Below are 19,272 nucleotides of genomic sequence, written 5' to 3' on the forward strand. Positions count from 1 at the left end.
CTGCTGTGTGTGTGCACTTCTGTGCTCATTTGTGAATGCACCTTGAGATACATTTGTATGTGCTTCATAAATAAACTTTAACTTAACTTGAACATGTGTTCCATACTTACATTTCAATTCTTCTTATAATTGTCACAAACATATATGATTTTAACAACCATATAATGTTTTACTTAAACCTGGACCATATTTGAACCTTAACGCAATTGTACATCAAGCAATAGTTTTACAAAAGATTAATTGATTAGTGGATTTTATTCAAATACAATTTGTCTCAGTTTAGCTGATGTGTCATTCTTTACTGAACACACTGTTTAAATGAATACAGTACTTGCCTTAACAAAAAAGGCAGCTCTGAAAACACTAACCTTGAAATTTGGATCAAATTTGATCATCACACAATCAAGTTGTGACTAAAACTGAATGTCTTCGAAAACCTTCAAATTTCACTAGTAATATGTTTTCATATTATATTTTGTCAGTACCTTTAAACCCATATTCAGCTGCATGAGTAGAGATATTTGAATCCAAGTATGATGGCAAACAGAGCCAATGTGTAACTCAAAAACAGGAGGAACTGGTACCATTGGGTGCCATTGTAGGCTGTCCCTGACAGTGATTATTATATATCAATAACATTTTAGATATTCACCCATACCAGGAAACTGCTGTGCTTCATAAAACAATGGGCACGAGTTTATGAATTACTGCCCAGGGGCTAAGATAGGCTATGGGACGTAATGATCAGAGGGGCTACAAAGAGTTACAACCAAATAATTGCCATCATTGATTATCATAGTTTGACATCAATCACCATTTCATGTGATCAGGGTTAATCCTGATCACTGCTTGTTCCTCCTCCGTTTTCTTCTTCAAAGCAGATTCTCCATTTTATTTTTATTTTTCTAAAACATGCAACATAATGCAAGGCTTATAATGTATGTGTTATTGCATACATTATAACTCATAGGGCTTTAAAGTTGAGATCAGGCAAGAAAAAATATCAAGTGGAGGTTGGGGAACAAATCATTTGCATAAATACATTATTGCTGCCATCTAATGGCTCACAAGGCACATAGCACACTTCAAATGACAAGTGAACAGAAAGCCGGCTTCATATTTTTCATGTCCAGAAAAATCTACTTTGTATGTTTAAAAATGTATATAGGAGCAAAACATATTTTGAGTGATGAATAAATGTGTCTTAGAAATATAGTCTCACGGTCCATTTTGTATAGTGTGAAATATACATGCATTTCTTGGCTGTATAGTCTCTCAAGACAAATCCAGATTGAGAAAACTGAGACACAACTCAGAACAACAACATCAACAACAACAACAACAACAACTACAACAACAACAACAACGACGACGACGACGACGAGGACGACGACACCCACCCACCCACCCACCAACCAACCAACCAAATTTCATGTGGGAATGATGACCAGGACTGTAGGCTACTTGTTAATACTTGTTATTATAACACCATTTGTCTGCAACAACTATGAATATAACTTGAAAATAAAATGGATAAAAACATGTTATTCAGTGCTATATGACACATTCAGCTACAGTGGTTCACAGATCTTCTGAAGGACAACTTTCCAGCAGAGATGAAAAAAAAAGACAAGAGACTTGACTTATAGTTTCATAAAATAGTGCCATAATCTAAGCCTTCATCTTATATGGTCTGATTTGTCAGGCATTTGTGTTACCATGTGAGTTCACAGTTGCTCATATTAGAGAATTCAACAGATTAGTTCAATGGTTGTCAAAGTGGGGTCCAGGGACCCTCAGGGTTCCTTGAGGGGGTTTCAAATGGACCCTGTCTGTAACTCTGAGAGCGTAAATGGAACCAAAAGTACTGTAAGGGTCCATTATACACTCTTATTGTTATGGAGGTCCTTGAAAGTAGTTTGAGAACCACTAGATTAGTTGATAGCCTCAGATAAATTCTATATTAAAACAATTATATAGTATCATTTATGTTATATTTATATTATATTATGATATAATTTATATGATGCGAAGCCTGCAGTGGTAGTTCAGGCAGACAACTCAAAGCAGCTCGCCAAACCCTGAACAGGTGACCAGTCACATGCACTCTTCATCTGATCAGGGCAGGCTATTTAAAGACGGGGTGCCGTGATTTTCAGTGATTTCCCCCCCCCCCAAAACATAATCATCAGGTATTATTGTTATACTAGGAGGAATATGTTTTTCAAAAAAGTGTACAGAAAGTGTTAAAATGAAGTTTTTATGTGGACAGTTCATTAAGTATACCTGGTTCTCACCTTAGCACCTCCTCCACCACCTTAGCACCACCCACCTGTCCTAGTCCCTCCTCCTCCTCATGCCCACACCTGTTGTGTTATGATAATGAGGGGGAGGGTATAATTTTACTGTGTCATTAAAGTGCTGTTTTTCTATTGGCACGTTTGACCCTCAAGGTTTCGGCCTCCAGGAAGAAACTCAAAATAGTCAGAGAACACTTAAAACACCATAAAAACACCACCAGGGGGCTTAATGAAGTTCTATCAACCTCATAGACACATGAAAAACAGAAAAAGTGCAAAACCATGGCACCACCTCTTTAAAGTTCCCTGCCTACCTGATCATTCCTTGCATCTCCTCCACGAGGCTCGCTGTGCTGCCCTGCTGCCTCTGCAGTCCATTGCCTCGCTGTCTGCTGCTGCCCTATACGTTTTGCAATCCCACCGCCGCCCCAGCAGAAACTAGGCAGGAGGCTCTGTTTCTATATTCCCCTTTGGGGTCTTCATTAATTCCCGTAATCACTTAATAATACATTTGTCATGCTTACAAGGAATGAATAGTGACAGAGCCCTGATGCCAAACTATATGCTTCAGATATCTATGCTGAAATGTTATGCTCAATAAAAATATTTTATTCAATCCAAGAGTTCTGAAATTAGATAATTAATAATCTGTATTAAAAGTTTATATTCCAGCTAGGCTGGAATATAGTCCCCACTGGATTTAGTCCCCCACCAGACCTCAGCCCTGCTGTTTCTGAAATCCTGTAATACTATAATATTAGCAGTATAGTATATATTCCAAACGACTACTGCCAACCTCTAAGCCTACCTTACCTCCGATCAATTTCTGCTTGTCTTGAAGACACCCAGTGTCACCCAGTTGAATGTTCATTGTTGTGCTCCAAGAGTTAAAGCAATGTTGAACTTTGTACAGCTGGATAGGATGTAAGTGCAGACATAAATCCAAATATTGTTGAAAAATGTGTAGGTAACAGGAGTGACTGATATTTTTTAGTTATGTGCTAAAAGTGGGATTTTTGTACATTTTTGAATGGAATCCGGGTCCTCGATCAAAGAAGCAACAGTGGAAATTATCAACCATATTTGGACTAGGCTAGGTAGCTACACAACAAGGTTCAACCAAAGTTCCAATATTGCTTTAACACTCAGGATTCTACTGTGAAGAAAATAAACCCCATGAGTAGCCTGCTATACTCAACATTAAATATGATAGTAGGGGGTATCAATATATTTCTTATACATACGACTATGGTCAGATAAAGGTTTATTTTGAAGAGTAAAACTATGTTCCAAGTAGCTCATACACAGTTTGGCAAAATCAGGGCCAAAACCTGAAGCCACTGACACACCACCTGAGTAGCAAATAGAACAGCTCACCAAACACAAAAGTGTTTCAAGTCAAAACGGGATCAGCCATGGATACCAGAAAAATAAAAGCGTTAGGCCTTTAACGCTACTTGGGATATGTTGGTTGGTGGTGTACAATTAGACAACATCCATAGTGACAACATGGGACAAGCTATACACTTCAGATGTTGGTGATTGGACATTAGTGTCAGTTAAGTTCTTAATTAAGCCCCCTATGTCTTTCAAATAAGATGATGGTGTAAGAAGCTGTCTAGATAGGTCGATAACCAATTATCCAGGATGTTTTTCCAAGGACTTGTGCACCTTGGGGAGAGCATACATGACTACTGGTGTTACAGGATAGTTATTTAACATAATGAATTGCATGTTTAAATGTCTCTGTAGGATTGATATATATTTTCTCCCTTTCTCTCTCCTTCCTGCTTGTGGTGGACTAACTTCCAATTTTTCACCATTAGGTGCTTGATTCTACTTGAAGCAACCAATCATGCGTGCTCACATTCACACAGAAATGATAGAAATTATTTCTCATGCACAGACTCTAAATTTTATTTCAGTCATATTTAAAAAAGAAAAAGAAAAAAGGAACTACAGAAAGAAAATAAAAAAGAATTCTCTGTCAGTGAATTAACAAAGAATAAAACAGAGGCATGAATGTAGTATGAATGTTATGGGGAACATAATCTGTTTGGGACTGTTGGTTGAAATGTGTCAATGTTCTGACTGGGTTAGGCCTTGTGGCTGCGCATCTGAAAAGTGGGATTGGAAGCATCAGCCCAGGTCCAAACTCAAACTCAGACTCTTGGCCCAGGGACCATGAGGACCCATACAGGAGAACCAGATCCAAGTCTAAGCCCAGACCAAGGCTCTTTCTGCCCCTGATTGGTCTGGTCTCTTAATGATAGATGCGTCTGATGGACTGGATCTTAGGGGTCTGACAGTGAGAGCCCCAGTTCCTCCAGTGCTGATAGTCTCCACTGTGTCTTTCACACTCCATGATGTACTGCTGGCCTCTGTAGCCAGGGTACTCATAACACACAAACCTAGAGAGAGAGAGAGAGAGAGAGGGAGAGGAGTGATGAGGAAAGTTCGATAATAAGTCACAAGTTGCATCTTATCGTAACATTTGGCATTTTATATTTTTCAAAAATGTACAGAAGAAGATGTTCAGAATTCTTCAGAATTTGTGTGACGCGTTGTGAGCTTGTAGATCGGCACATTTTGGCAAAGAGATTTGTTGTAGAGAGAAAAAAATACACATTTGTCAAAGTACAGAGCCAACTCAGGTCCAACTAGAGGGTTTAAATCTAAACTAATCTCATGCTGGCAGTTAAATCTTTCATAATTTTGTGATTATAGACCCTAATGGTTTTGAATTTCATGGTAACAAAATTATCAAAGTTCCAACACATTGGTTTGATCAGCGGGCCAGCAGAGGGGAGACATTTACACAGTAAAGTCCTTAGAGTGTTGAATTAATCCATTTGTAACTCAGAGTGTACAAATGTAACTGAATGGAGATTTGACTGTTTTTCAGTATCAATAAAAATGTTAATCCCCACAATGCAGGTACTATACCGAAAAGCTTGTTGGAGAAAGTGAAACATAAACTGATGATTCTGATCGTATGAGTGAGCGTGTGACCACGCTCATGCATTAAACTTACGCTCCACACTGCACGTGCATGGAGCCCACCTCAGGCATGCACCAGCCCATGGCCTGCAGGGAGGGGTAGTCGTCACACAGCTCAGTGCAACGGCCCATGAAGTTCTCCCTCTCGAAGATGGTCATACGGCTGCTCTGGTGAGCCTGGGGGGGAGCCAGAGTTAATGTTTTTCGTGAATGGACATGCTCAGTGAAAGAATAAGGAGGGGTATCGTCATTCATTCATTCATTCATTCATTCATTCACTCACTCACTCACTCACTCACTCACTCACTCACTCACTCACTCACTCACTCACTCACTCACTCACTCACTCACTCACTCATCTTTTCTCCCTCTCCTATACTTTTCCTAAGCATTCTTCCTCCCACTTATTAGTCAAAACTGTAAGTCATCATCATTCATCAAAATCAACTACATATACGGTTTCTTCTGCTCTCCATGTCTCTTGCCTGTCTCTTTCTCTACCTCCTAGTCTCTCTCTCTGTTTCTGTCCCCTCTCTCTGCCATTCTACCTCCTAGTCTCTCTCTCTGTTTCTGTCCCCTCTCTCTGCCATTCTACCTCTCTCTCTCTCTCTCTCTCTCTCTGGCTCCCTCACTCTCTCTCTCTCTCTCTCTCTCTCTCTCTCTCTCTCTCTCTCTCTCTCTCTCTCTCTCTCTCTCTCTCTCTCTCTCTCTCTCTCTTTCCCTCTTATCCACTCCCAGGTAGGCTACTCACGGCACAGTAGATGGGGCGGAAGGACATGAGGCGCTCCACATGGTAGGACAGGGAACCGCTGTAGGCATCCCAGTGGGGGTACTCTCCCCTCTCCAGAATGAACTGCTGTCCCTGGAAGTCATGGTGCTCATAACCCACCCAACTGGACAGAGGGATGAAAGCAAGACATTGATTGGAGGACCACGTCACTCATTTTCAACGTATCTTCATACTTCTGTGTATTTGCTACTCACTAATGCTTATTAAAAGATGGTAAAATGTTTTGCCTATTAGGTCTGTGTCTCAGAGGAGGCAACAATGTTTAAAACTTTTATTTGTATTTTTTATTAACGCAAGAACAGTCTATTTTAGCATGCTAACTTTCCAGGAAGAGACTGTCTGTATCATGTCATTGGTAGGCAGGTTTCTGATCTGTCCACAGCCCTCCTCTGAGACACAGAGTGATTAGATAGAGTAATGAGACCAACTTTAATTAAATGCACACTATGAATTGTGAGTTAGTAAAAAAAAAAAGAAAGAAAGGTCTCAGGCGGTAGGCTTCCAAAAGTTGTGAAAAGTTTTTGAAAAACTACTACTGACGTGAATCATTTTCACCTCTGGACATGGTGGTAAATTCCACACCAGGTTGTTCTTGTGGAAACAAAGTGTTTCTACTTGCCAGGTGTGAACACACACTTTCATGCATTTAAGTAGATAGCACCCTTCGGAAAGTGTAACAGCACCACCAAAAGCTTAATTACAAAATAAGCTGATCCAACCATTTAAAAATAAATCTGGCAGTTACAAAACTAGGATTTCATGAAAAATTACTGTTGACATACAAGTTAAACCAACTACATCAGACAAAGTACAGCCCGGGGGCCAATCATGGCATGAGGGAAGATTTTAAATGACCTGCGGCATCCTTTGATATTAACCTGGGCAGATATTTCGTAGGAAATAACCTGAAGTGCTTATTCCTTATGTTGTTGCATTCTCAAGATGTGAGAAACTTATATATAGATATGTAGGTCTCTGACGTTATAGAGCTGACATCATAGATGACCTCCAAGACTGGCCTCCAAGTACTTTGTCCTATTTCCCCCACGCAACGCTGGGTACCCTGCTAACAGCGTTTTATCTGTACAGTTACTATTTTGGAACAAAGATTTCGATCATGTTCTTGCCAGTACAGAGGACTGACTGACGTCAGAAAGAAAGGTGACATGCTATATTTCCGGTTCCATTATATAGGGACATGACAAATCATACACCACAGCATCGATCTCATTTTCTACCTCTATCACACTCTGTCTCTCTTTCTCACACTGAGCTCACTTTCAGACACACACACACGCACGCACGCACGCACGCACGCACGCACGCACGCACGCACGCACACACACACACACACTATCAGTCGTTCACACAGACATGCGCACACACACACGCACACACACGCGCGAGCGCGCGCGCGCACACACACACACACACACACACACACACACACACTATCAGTCGTTCACACAGACATGCGTACAGGGTGTGTGACTCACGCTCCACTCTCCACGCGGATGGAGCGGATGTAGTCAAAACCACAGTCGTGGATGTTGCAGCACTCAGCTGTGAACTCCTGGCACCTGCCCTGGAAGTGCTCCTGCTCAAAGACCGTCACCTGCAGGTGGGAACAGGTGTATGATGAGTGTGCTGCTGTCACCATGGAAAGGTGCACATGTTCTCATTTAATAACTTTCACTCAGGGCATCCCTATTTTGGGCGTGTCATTAATTATAGCCAGAAGTTTTCAAAAATGTTCAAAAATACCATATCTACAAGTCAAGCTCAATGTGTCACGGTGCGATGTGTTGTGTTGTGAGCTTGTAGATCAGCTACTTTTTAAAATGTTTGAATAGGTCTTAAGTGTCACATTAATACTGTGGATGTTATACTCTCTCTCTCTCTCTCTGTATGTGTGTGTATGTGTATGTGTGTGCGTGTGCGTGTGCGTGTGCGTGTGCGTGTGCGTGTGCGTGTGCGTGTGTGTGTGCGCGCGCGAGTGTGTGTGTGTGTGTGTGTGTGTGTGTATGTGTGTGTGTTACCTTAAAAAAGGGGGCCATACCCATGCCTGGGAAGTACATGGATGAGGTCATGTGAGATTTAGTAGCCCTATTCATTTCTAGAAAGAGAGTGAGAGAGAAAGAGAGAAGGGGAGAGAGAGAGAAACAAATGCATTAGAATGGCAGCCAAAACAATCAATTGATGAAACACATTTTCTAGAGGCCTGTGCTTGCATTCAGCAACATATTGTCTAAATTAGAGCATAGGCCTAACCAAAATAAGGTGGGAAAAAATGACAAATTAAATAAAATGAAATAGGGCCCATGAAAATACATATTAGTAAATTAGTAAATGATTAAGTATTATCATAGGCTATTTTACTTCACGGATAGGCTATAAATACAACTCATTGGGACATTTATTGGCTATACTTGTATTCAAATTCCTCTTGATTGGCAGTGGGTTAAAAAAGTTTTCAGGCTAATCAAAACTATTCAAAGCTAATCAAAATCACAGCAATGATGACACACATGATGATGTAGATCAGGGGTCTTCAACAGGGGGTCTGGGACTCCTAGGGGGTCTGCCAAATCTTTGTGTGATAGGACGCAATTTTCACATTAACCACTTGAACCCTAGCATCCCTATTCTGAGGGGGAACATTAACCAAAAATAGCAGATCTACAAGCTTACAACGCCTTGCAGCGCGAGGCGTTGTGAGTTTGTAGATCGGCTATTTTAGACAAAGAGGTTTGGTGTAGAGGGAGAAAAGAGCAGACCAAGTACCGAGCCAACGGTCAAGTTTACAAAGTATTGAAGCCAGGTTTAAGTGTGTTAAATGTCTGAAAACACACATTTAACACAAATACAATATGTTATGGGGGGGGGCTGCTTCATCTCTCTCTCTCAGTTAGGGGGTCCTTGGCCTGAAAAACGTTGAAGATCTCTCAGTTAGGGGGTCCTTGGCTTGAAAAAGGTTGAAGACCCCTGAATCTAGAGCAGAATAGGCCTACTATTTATGAAATCTATGACATGGTTTAATCTGCAATATATGATGTTATAATAGGTGGGGTCCCTGCTTCATCTCTCTCTCAGTTAGGGGGTCCTTGGCCTGAAAAACGTTGAAGATCCCTGTAATAGATCCATAATGGTGACGTCCAGAAGCATGTCAAAAAGGCCCACCCTGTGTGATCCAGCTCCTGAGGGTCTTACCTGTATCGCCTCCTCTCTCCTTGTGCCCGCGCCAATCCTTTTTACAGACTTTGGTGGGAATCTGGCGCTTCAGTTTTATACCGACGTCGGCCGCGCGCGTCCAACGGTCACCCTTTGGGGTCGCGCGCGTGCGCGTTCCCCCGTGCCGTAAACGATTGTGTGAGTGCAGGCTAATAGTACTGTACATTCCTGCGCGCTGCCACGCACATTCAGACTGACTGCGGGCCATTTTCTGTTGGCCCCCCCGTGCATTCTTGTGTTCATATTTGCAGTGGTGTAAAGTAACGAAGTACATTTACTCAAGTACTGTATTTTATTAAGTACAATTTTGAGGTGTTTCTTACTTTACTGGAGTGTTTCCAATTTTCAGTCCTTTTACTTTAGCTCCACTACATTTCATGTGAAAATATTGTACTTTTTTGCTCCACTACAATTATTTTATATATTTTTATTTACAAAACATATATTACCCACTGATTTCAGCAATTTGAAAATAGCCTATCTACAAGCTCACAATGCATTGTGATGAGACACATCGTGAGCTTGTAGATCTGCTATTTTCAAATGATTTTTATACATTTTATACATTTTTGTGAAATGGGACATTCTGCATAATGAGTATTTCCTACCTTTGGTACTTTTGTACTTTTACTCAAGTAAATTTAGAATTCTGGACTTTTACTTAACAGAGTATTTCTACATTGCAGTATTGATACTTTTACCTAAGTAAAAACTGTGAGTACTTTTTCCACCACTGCATGTTTGTGCGTAAAAGGGCTTGTGTGCGCGCCAGAGTGTTTGACACACTCTTTGTGTTTCCCTGTGTAATGGTATGATGGGGCCTAGTGTCGACTCAGCACATCATATAGCACAACGGGCCCTTCACCGGGGACAGGCCAGGCGCGTGGCCGCCATGGGAATGAATGGGGGGCCCGCGCTGGGACCTACACTGTTGTTAGCCTAATCGTATAGGTCAGCAGTGCTATCGTATAGCGTGACAATGGTCAGGATAGCCCTGACCATTGTCACGCAGAGAATGAGATGGGTTTGACGTGCCATTTTGGAACCCTTTCTGGGTTTATTTGAGGAAAGTGTAAAATAGCTGGCAATGCATCCCTCATAATATATTATACAAACAAATTAAAAACACATTCCACATTTTTCGGTCCATGGAGCTATAGCCTAGTTGAAATTATGTCATTCACGTCTACAACAATTGACAAGATCTACTGTACATGTTAGAAACATTATGAGACAATGAGCCCCTGCCATAGACTTTCAACCCCCCTCCCACCCCCACCCCCACCCCCACCCCCGGCAGGTACACTGACTGACCCCATAACAGGAGAGATTCCAGACAGTGCTGTTTTGCACTTGCTTTTTGCGTGCCCCTCTAAAGATAAACTGACGGGATAAACATGCACTTAAAAGGCATTATGATGTTTTCTTTCTTGTGACATCTACAAAGTGAATGTAGGACTTTTGGAGCTATGTTATTGTCATGACAATCATTAAACCCTTCATAAGAAATGCAAAGTTAATAACAGCGACAGTTCACGCCAAACCCACCACTGAATATCGGATGAAAACATCTTTATTGTGGCCCTTATGTGTTAAATATGCAGAGACGGATGGGCCTATACCCTATAGCCTCAATATTTGCCAGTAGCCAGGAAGTGTTTATTTATGGTTTTATGATATTTACACAAGTCCTCCTCCCCCCACAGGCAATAGAACAACCCTCCATCCCCCACACCTTAAATGATCCCGGCTACTTCTGTGAAGGGAAAGGCCCAGCTGGAACGTGAGGCATATGACCCAGTGAAGCTGGTTGTGCAGAGCTAAACCTCCTTTTGCTTAGTCCCCATGTCTGGGAGTGTGAGAAGGCAAAGGAGCTGCGACGGCTCCATATGCCGTGCCCGATGCCCATCTGGGTCAGACTCAGAGACTCAGAGCTCACACTGAGCCCACCTTTTCTGCCATGGCTGACATACAGCAGTCCTCTCTGGCAAAGAGAGCCCTATGCCTGTTCTTCAAATGCCTTGAGAGCCCTCAGCGCATCCTCCTGAAGTACGGATTCAACATGCACACTCGAGCTGAAGACGCTCCCACATCAGCCACAATCACCTGGCTCAATGAGGTTGAGAGGATTATGCTCGACGCAGAGGTGAGCCCTTCTGGTCTCTTTGGCAATACCCTGCTACATATGCTGCATCACTGCGAAGAAAAGAAGGATGGGGAGACCTTGGTAACGTGTTTCCTCAGGAAGGAGTCCCCTCCGCAGATTCAACGCTGAACCTTTGCGCAAGCAGCAGCAGCTCAAGGGTAGTTCAGGATCCCAAAGAGGCCCTGCTGCATCAGGCCAAGATTCAGCGGCAGCCAGAGGCCCACAACTTGAAGTAACCTGAAGAAGCATACTCCCTCCCCCTCCCCCGTCTGAGGAGTGTCGACTGCCCACACAGTAGCCGACAAACGCTCGGAGCGGAGAAAGAAACGCGCGGCATGGTAGTTGGGGACTGAGCCGGAGAGTGCCTGTGTCCCCCCCATACACACACACTTCTCGGACGGCTCTTTCAGGGGGTTTTCAGTGGGGCCAGCAGAATAGCCTACAGGTTGCCCAGCAGCCCGCCAAAGATGATGCGCGACAGACTTTATGTTCACAGTTGTGTGCCTCAGTCAGTAGCTGTTAATTGTTGTGTGTGTGACTGCATGGTATAATAATATTTTTTATAATAATAAAAAATAATGTAACCCCCATCGCAGCCAGGCATATTGCAGAGGGCGCGGGCGAAACAACAAAACAATAACCCCATATCCATGAGCCCGCCATCACTAATACCCCGGTGGGACAAACAGTCAGTGTCCCGGTGTGAGCGGACGGCGGATGCACAGTGCGCCCCGGCCCTCGGGGTCATGCGACCTCCCAGGACTGGCAGGCCGCATGGTCTTCCGGGCAATTCATGGGAGTTTCCATATCTTTTACCCATAATGAGTGACCTTATAAGATGAAACAAAACTATAGGTTACAAAGAATCATGAGTAAGGTCACTCATCGAAACACCTTTCTTGCTGCACAAAGCGAGGAAAGGAGTTTGGGGTGAGAATGAGCTCTAGGCGACTTGCTGTAGGCGACATCATCACATTGCATGGTCACGCAATGCCAGCCAATCAGCTTAATCAGCAGGAGTTTTTATTGCTTCTAACGACCAACAGGGGGCACTGTTTACCATACTCATGATTCACAAACCAAGGGTTACCTTCATAACCTATAGTTCAGTCAGTGGTTTGAATTAAATATTTTTGTTATAAATAATTGATAATCTTTGTATTGATAAATTTGACCATTAATTGATAATCTTTGTATTGATAAATTTGACCATTAATTGATAATCTTTGTATTGATAAATTTGACCATAGATATCTGAAGCATAGTTTGGCATCAGGGCTCTGTCTCTATTCATTTCCTGTCAGCATGAACATTTTACAATTAAGTGTTATGCCAAATAAAATTACAGGGAATGAATTAAGACCCCAAAGTGGAATATAGAAAAGAGTCCTGGCGGATGCTGGGGAGGCAGTGGGATTGAACAACTTCACAAGGTAGCAGCAGACAGCGAGGCAATTGGGCAGCAGCAGCAGAGCAACTCAGCAAGCAGCGAGAGGAAGTGAGGAATGATCAGGTAGGCAGGAAAGGTCACCTGATCAGGGTTTGGCGCGCTGCCTTGAGTTGTCTGTCTGAGCTAGCTCCGCAGGCAAATAGTCTCCTAAGTGGGCTCCGTCTGATGGCAGATCTCAAGAACGTCCTATGTTTACTGGTGCTAGATATTGCCAGAGTGTGTTGCTGGGACAGAGAAAGGTCAATAACAAAGAAAAACTAAAAAAACATTTTAGCGGTGTGGCTTGTGACGATTGGGTCCAATATTTAGTTGGCCATAGGGCTAAAGAATCAATCAGAAGCTGTGTTTACGTTGACTCTCCCATTGGAATGAATAGACTCCAACCTACTTCTGGTCTCCTAAAGAGGCGGCCACCTATGTCATGCAGATACTTGAAGAAAGCCGGACTTGGGGTGAACCACGAGTATGTTGCGGCCACAACTGTATTCATTTCTGGCAGAAGTTCGTGGTCTTGATTAATTTGCTTGCCTGCCTTGAAACTGTTCACTGGGGATTGAAGTGACATGTTTCCTCATATCTATGGCTACACTGAACCTACACTGAACCTCTGGATCCTTGTTTTCCTTGGTTTATTGCTTTTCTCATTATTATTTTTCCAGTGCCGGCAGCCACTATATTAGACCCATACAACACCTCTCACAATATTTTGTGAGTGGTCATAAAATGTACAAGGCCCATCGAAACTAATTATGTTGCCGCCCTGACTACTCATCACAGGAAGTTGTGCTCCTGCTATTGGATACATGCTGACAAATGTTTATTTGTATCGCCAGGCCAAAACAGCCAGGAATGTGAATTGTATTATCGCCAATGTCTCTGAGTGTGTGTGTGTGTGTGTGTGTGTGTGTGTGTGTGTGTGTGTACTGTATGTGTGTGTGTAAATAATTTTACGAAACCATCTGCACCAGTTTGGTCGCTGATCTTCATCCATGTTTGACATGGTGAATTCCTTTCCGACCGATGTCACTCATGGTGAGAGTGGCACTTTACACACACACACACACACACACACACGCGCGCGCGCGCGCGCGCGCTCGCGCACACACGCACACACACACACACACGCGCACGCGCACGCGCACACACACACACACACACACACACACACACACACACACACACACACACACACACACACACACACACACACACACACACACACACACACACAGTAATAATATTAATTACTGAAGGGCAGTCTAGACCCAGGCAAGCAAAAGTGTGCATACGTGATATAGTTAAACATGGATGATAATTATTAATACCCTAAGAATAATTAACCCCTAATACGTTTTGCTGATTAACCGGTCAAAAAGCCTATGAACAGAACCTGTAGCTGTAGTTCACACTTTTGGGCTTGCTGTGCATGAGATGTGCTAGCCATGTCCTAAACCCTTACTTCACATCCACGTGTCAGGGACGTCTAGGGAGTAGGGACGTTTCCTTTTCTGCTGCTGTGCGTTATTAAATTGTTAATTTGTTACTTTTGGGTTGGCACCCATCATACTCTTTCTAAAACCAGACTTATCTGGAAGGGAAAACAAAACAACCTGGACTGGCCCTTAAATTGAATGAGAGGGCAAATAGCAACTGTGGTTTCGCAAGAGAAATATAAACGAAATAATTATAGGCATAAAAGTAGGTGCTCGGGCACTGTGTCCACGTGCCTGCACCTGTGTATTATCCCTAGGGAAAGTACAGCAGCTTATCACCCTCTCAATACATTTATATTGTCACGTAAAACGTCTTTTCACTTTCATTTTTTATTTCACACGAGTAGTAGCATTATGTCTTTGTTTTGTCTTATTTTTTTGTTTTTGTATTTTCTGCCCAGTATGTACTTTTATATTTTTGTTGTCTTATTTTCTTATCTGTTTTTTTTTAATACATTCTAATTGCATATAATGTAAACGGTGAGGTTCTCTTATAAGCCCTCCTAGGTTTTCTTACCTCACATAAATACTATCTGTCATCTTTCAGGAAAGAACTAGTATACTATGTATGACTATATTCTGTTGTGCAAATCAAATAAATCAAATCAAATCTCTTCCTCTAACAGGCCAAATAAAGGCTGGGTATGTGATTATGAGCTTTAGTTTGCTTGGCACAACAAACACAAATAAAAGCAAATAATTAACCAATACCGGACCTGAATTAATTATGGTTTCAATTCTGGATGCAGAGGTAAAATATCATTTTCACCATAGCTTCGCATTTTGATTTGCAACTGTAATAATGTGTCTGAATTGTATCCAATCAGGTAAATCCATTCATCAGTTTGTGAAATAAATAGTAAATCAGTCAAATGATGAGGCTATTGTAAAGTAAAATCTAGTAGTTGTTATTATTATTAGTCAAAACTGTAAGTCATCATCATTCATCAATATCAACTACATATACGGTTTCTTCTGCTCTTCATGTCTCTTGCCTGTCTCTTTCTCTACCTCCTAGTCTCTCTCTCTCTGTTTCTGTCCCCTCTCTCTGCCATTCTACCTCTGTCTCTCTCTGCCTCCCTCACCCTCTCTCTCTCTCTCTCTCTCTCTCTCTCTCTCTCTCTCTCTCCCTCTGTGTCTCTGTGTCTCTCTGTCTCTCTCTCTCTCTCTCTGTCTCTCTCTCTCTCTCTCTCTCTCTCTCTCTCTCTCTCTCTCTCTCTCTCTCTCTCTCTCTCTCTTTGATGATGGGGTAATTCTATTCTATGGGGGCTGTGAGCTCAGCGACTTTGTTTCTATGTCTATAATCCTCTCTCTCTAAGCGCCAGCATATAAAAGCGGTGAGAGGCCCAGGGCACCTACACACAGACCACCATTCTCAGCCCCGTATCTACTCCTGTACGCACATACTGCCTCAGGTAAGACAGTAGTCAATCAACATAAAGGAAGAGAGATAGAAAGAATGGGAGAGGAGGGGGCAGAATGAGCGAAAGAGTATAAACTTAAGGGTCAATTTAGAAAAGAGTAAATTACACTTACAACAAAAAGATTAGACAAAGGTCAAATATACCAGTCAAAACAGATGTCAAAAGCAAATGAAAGAGAACTGTGCTTGACACATTTAGGCCTTTTAGCTTATTCCAAAGTTACGGTACTGATGTTTGCCAGTGTAAAAGTAGAATGTAGCATCATAGCTAAATTGGTTTCAAAACTACACCATGCAGAGTTGCAGTCGTCAGGTTTTTACATATAGTCCATCGAAGAAAATGGCAACATTAAAGTTAAAGATTAAAAAGAAAATACTTTTACCATAATTACCATAAAAGTAGATCTGTAGTATATGACATTAAGCTGTACTAGTGCTAATGTATAAGCTAAGTCAAAAGATGTTCCTTTAGGTTTTGTAACTACCATATCCCTGTAATTAGTTCTAAATAGGGGAGATCCTAAAAATCCCAAAAGAGTTCACCAGTGGACAATATATTGATTTGACACAGGTATAATTATCAATGTATGAATGTCTCTCCATCTCTCCATCTCTCTTCTCTTCTCTTCTCTTCTCTTCTCTTCTCTTCTCTTCTCTTCTCTTCTCTTCTCTTCTCTTCTCTTCTCTTCTCTTCTCTTCTCTTCTCTTCTCTTCTCTTCTCTTCTCTTCTCTTCTCTTCTCTTCTATCCAGTCATCATGTCTGCTGGAGGAGAGAAGTCTAAGGCTGCTTCCCAGACTGACGGGAAAGCTGCTCAGGGCAAGAGGACTGAGATGGGCATGATGTCCTACAAGGTATACCCCCCCACGCACGCACGCACGCACGCACGCACGCACGCACGCACGCACGCACGCACGCACGCACGCACGCACGCACGCACGCACGCACGCACGCACGCACGCACGCACGCACGCACGCACACACACACACACACACACACACACACACACACACACACACACACACACACACACCTGACAATTGTGAGTACTTCATTTGGATTTGATTACACCTTGTGCATGCACAATGTGCAAGCATAATGTACTCACAGATGCAAACACCCTCGCTCAATCTCGCAGCTGTCACCTGCACAGCATGATATACAAAGATTTCAGATTAAAACATTACAGTTGCCATAGCTATATGTGGAGGCGGTGGACCAACAGAAGTGACACAAGACCATGTATGGTTTTCTCTTCAAAGAGGTCCTCCTTTGAAGTGAAAGCTGTGACTAGGGCAAAGCCATCGCACCATGCCTATTCTTAATCACTCCTCCCAGTCTCTATCACATAGAAGCCATTTACTGTACCTCATAATCGTGGTGGGAAAATAAGATCAAAATGGCCTGCCATGTGAATATGGTCATCATGCTTTGACTGTCTTCCCATACCTTCCTTTCTTTGTCATTGCCTCGTTAAACCTCTTGCTTTCTATAATATATTCTGTCCCCCCCCCTAGATGTGTGTGTATGATCAGGAGAACTTCCAGGGACGCTGTTTTGAGATCAACGGCGAGTGTGTGAACGTGTGTGACTTTGGAATGGACAGGGTTCGTTCCCTGCGCGTTGACTGTGGACCGTGAGTAACCTCCCCTCCAACATACCAACTCTGTAAAGCTTCATTTACACTATATCACACGACGATGTTGCTTTCCTACAAGAACAGATTTTCAAGTAAAGACAAGTTAGGCTTAATGCAGCACTGCACTGTCAGAAACAAAAAGTACATGTGGGATTCCCTGGTGGCTAAAGCAATTACGTAATGTACTGACCACATTATGTCCTAGTTTGGGATCCAGTTTGGGACCTGCAGTACTTCATTTGTTAATTTCTTTGTTATCCTGAATGAAGCAAGTTTTTATCGGCTCATAGCAATAAAACCTTGGAGTGCTGTAACTGCTTGTGTTATATACAGTACGGTACAGTTAAAACAACACTTTCCCTGATGCACCGCTTTCCCCTTTGCCCCTAGCTTTGTGGGTTTTGAGCAGATGAACTTCTGTGGGGAGATGTTCATCCTGGAGAAGGGAGAGTACCCCCGCTGGGACTCCTGGAGCAACTGCCAGAAGAATGACTACCTGCTGTCCTTCAGGCCCGTCCGCATGGTAAACCATCTTTTTGTCTATCCTGGTTTGAAAGGGCCATTATACTTTATTGCGCGCCAGTGTCGCGCACCAAAAATATCACGTTTACAAGCTTGCAACGCCTCACTCCATGGCACTCCATGGCACGACACAAGTATAAATCAAACTTTAGAGGCTATTATCCTTCCTCTTACTAAACCCCCACCTCTCTCTCTTTTCCAGGACCCCGAGAAGCACAAGATCTGCCTGTACGAGGTGGGAGAGTTCAAGGGCCGTAAGATGGAGATCATGGACGATGACGTCCCCAGCCTGTTCGCCTATGGTTTCACTGACAGGGTGGCCAGCATCATCGTTAGCTGCGGAACGTGAGTCGTCCTTGTTTAGGCGTAGAGCAGATGCTCTTATCCAGAGTGACTTTAAAAAGGGCAAGTGCCATAAACATTTGTCAAATAACAACATGGTGACCAAGGAATTAGTGATGTTTGATGCTACGAGTAGGATAAGCTACAAAGTAGGGCAACTACAAGTAAGCAACAAATATAGACTGAACGGTAACAAACAGATGTTCCACACACGTTAAGCATTTCTGGTGAAACTCCCCACTGTTAAGGTGAAAAGACATGGCTCTGTATTGGAGGAGACATGTGATTGTCTACCCTCTCCCCAAGACCAACAAGTAGAGGAATTGGCAATGACTAAGGGGGAAAAAATCACAACATAATAATCAGAAAAACAGATGTGTAGTCACCAACAGGTTATCTGACCTGCCGCTAGCTGTTTGTCTGGGAGGATATTTAAAAATAGAGCTTATTTATTGACTGCTACCTGCTAGAGTGTCATAGACGTCACAGCTCAGCAGTCTATCTGTGTCTACACATCGAGACGTGTGACATCTTGACAATTTCAGTCTGGTGTGATTACTTTGTTCTAAACACTACCTGCTGCTTGGAAAGCAGGAGCTCCGAAGCATTCATCTTTTCAGTGGGTTATCTCCTGTTGTTTCTTGTTTTCCGCAATCGAAAACATCCTCCACCACTTCTCTTTCTCCATCTCTCGGTCTCTGTGACCGTTCTATTTCTAACCACCTATACCCATTCTGCCCTCTCTCTCCCTCTCTGTTTCACCAGCTGGGTGGGTTACCAGTTCCCTGGATACCGTGGTAGCCAGTATCTGCTGGAGAAGGGCGAGTACAGGCATTTCAATGAGTTCGGTGCCCGCTGCCCCCAGATGCAGTCCATGAGGCGTATCCGTGACATGCAGTGGCACCAGCACGGCTGCTACACCATGTCTGCCAAGTGA

The 19,272-nt window shown here is 42.8% G+C and overlaps 2 protein-coding genes across 2 annotated transcripts; one reads left to right on the forward strand and one right to left on the reverse strand.

Moving 5' to 3' along the window:
* Positions 1 to 4,563: 4,563 nt before the first annotated feature.
* Positions 4,564 to 8,204, reverse strand: cryba1l2 (crystallin, beta A1, like 2; the record flags this gene model as incomplete). The annotated part of the gene is made up of 5 exons (XM_084046936.1): positions 4,564 to 4,711; positions 5,335 to 5,477; positions 6,052 to 6,193; positions 7,587 to 7,705; positions 8,130 to 8,204. The coding sequence occupies 5 exons, from the start codon at positions 8,202 to 8,204 to the stop codon at positions 4,564 to 4,566; spliced, it is 627 nt and encodes a 208-aa protein (XP_083903062.1).
* Positions 8,205 to 16,589: 8,385 nt separating this feature from the next.
* On the forward strand, positions 16,590 to 19,272 carry crybb1l2 (crystallin, beta B1, like 2; the record flags this gene model as incomplete). Its single annotated transcript, XM_084084349.1, has 5 exons — positions 16,590 to 16,685; positions 17,350 to 17,468; positions 17,862 to 17,994; positions 18,196 to 18,338; positions 19,101 to 19,272. 5 exons carry the CDS (start codon positions 16,590 to 16,592, stop codon positions 19,270 to 19,272), a joined length of 663 nt encoding a protein of 220 aa, XP_083940475.1.

The sequence above is a fragment of the Gymnoscopelus microlampas genome (assembly GCF_963454915.1).
Source record: "Gymnoscopelus microlampas genome assembly, chromosome: 2".
Lineage (NCBI taxonomy): Eukaryota > Metazoa > Chordata > Actinopteri > Myctophiformes > Myctophidae > Gymnoscopelus > Gymnoscopelus microlampas.